General features: G+C 58.4%; 1 protein-coding gene across 1 annotated transcript; it reads right to left on the reverse strand.

The window, feature by feature from the left end:
• Window positions 1-23: 23 nt before the first annotated feature.
• On the reverse strand, window positions 24-1432 carry ACA1_358270 (pyridine nucleotidedisulfide oxidoreductase domain containing protein; the record flags this gene model as incomplete). The annotated part of the gene is made up of 7 exons (XM_004335524.1): window positions 24-217; window positions 331-423; window positions 496-605; window positions 695-827; window positions 932-991; window positions 1116-1192; window positions 1278-1432. Coding segments are annotated over 7 exons (822 nt in total), but the record flags the coding sequence as incomplete, so codon positions are not given.
• Window positions 1433-1500: the final 68 nt, after the last annotated feature.

The following is a 1500-nucleotide window of genomic DNA, read 5'->3' on the forward strand; positions in this document are numbered from 1 at the left end:
GGTGCAGTGGAGTGCGGCGTACCCCTGAGCTCGGCCGCAGCCTCCACGCCAGTGGGACCACCTCCGACCACAACGAAGTGAAGAAGTCTCTTCTTCTCCTCCTCTGATGTGGTGGGCAGAGAGGCGAGCTCGAGGCAGTCGAGCATCTTGTTGCGGATGGCCATCGCATCATCAATCTCCTTGAGGAAGAGACAGTTTTCCTCCACACCGGGCGTGCCTGAGAGGCAACAACAACAAACATCAAAACACACATGACGCGAAGTAGAGTAAGAAGCGATGTGGACTTCATTCGCATTCGTGCAGTGGTGAGCTTCAGAGAGTAGCCGGTACCGAATGTGTTGTTGATAGCACCAACAGCGACCACCAGCTTGTCGTACGGCAGGGTGAAATCGCGCGCCGAGTCATCGAGACCGGGAGTGCTCACTGATACCCGGGCATGGGGTTTAGTGACTTAGTGCGGGAATCCAGCGTCTAAAGGCGGTATGAGAGGCCTACCGTGGCAAGAAACCGTTTTGTTGGTGGGATCCACATCGGTCGCCACAGCTTCAAAGTAGTCAACATCAGCGTGGCTGCGGCGGCAGTACTTTCGGATGGGCTCGATGATGCTGTGAGTGCATGAGTACTGAGCACTCTTCACGGACCGCAAGCATTCAAAACGGAGCGAGGGTGCATTGAGCGGTGGGAGTCAACGTACGCTTTGGGTTCGAGCGTGCCCACGGTGACCGAGGGAAGAAGCGGGGTGAAGAGAAAATAGTTGCGCGGAGACACGATCGTGACGTCGTACTTGCTCGTGTCCAGCTCTCGCACCACGCTCAGCGCGCCCCAGCCTGCGAGCGCAACAGCGCGTGAGGACCAACAACATCAAGTCTTCTTGAGGCCATGCAACGGCTCTACGAGCCGAAAGTCCCAGCTGAGAACGAAGAATGCGCACCGGAGCCGAGGATGACGAGCTTGGGCTTGGGTTGGCTCTCCGCAGCGAACACGTGTCCCTCTGTGAGGTCGCGGTCGGGTGAGAACAAAAGAACATCGCCGTGGAGTTTAGGACGCCAAAACGCTCCGGAGTGCCGCCAGTTCCCAGCACCAGAGACACCACGGCCGGAAGGGCGAGAGCGTACGGAGGAGATAGAGGCCACCGCCAACGCCCACCGCGGTGATGGCAGCCACCACGGGCCACCTGAAAGCGGACTGGCGGCTGTTGTTGTGGTGCAGTTGAGAAAGGAGGAAAGATACAAGCACACCGCTCAGACAGGCAGGCAGAGAGCATCACTGAGGGCTACCTGGCAGAGCCAGCCGTGGAAGTGGTGGACGAGTAGAGGCGTCCACCTGAGGGCACTTGGAGTTGTTTGCTGCCATGAGAGATGGTGGTGCGAGAGGCGAAGCATGCCCGCTGCATGCCTCGGGTACTGGCGACCTTGTTGGAGGAACGCAGCATTGTGTTGTGTGGTTATGTTGTTGGGGCGACAAGGAGACAGCAAAGGTCTTGGCGAGAAGAGTGGGGTT

Source organism: Acanthamoeba castellanii, assembly GCF_000313135.1.
Source record: "Acanthamoeba castellanii str. Neff unplaced genomic scaffold scf7180000084742, whole genome shotgun sequence".
NCBI lineage: Eukaryota > Discosea > Longamoebia > Acanthamoebidae > Acanthamoeba > Acanthamoeba castellanii.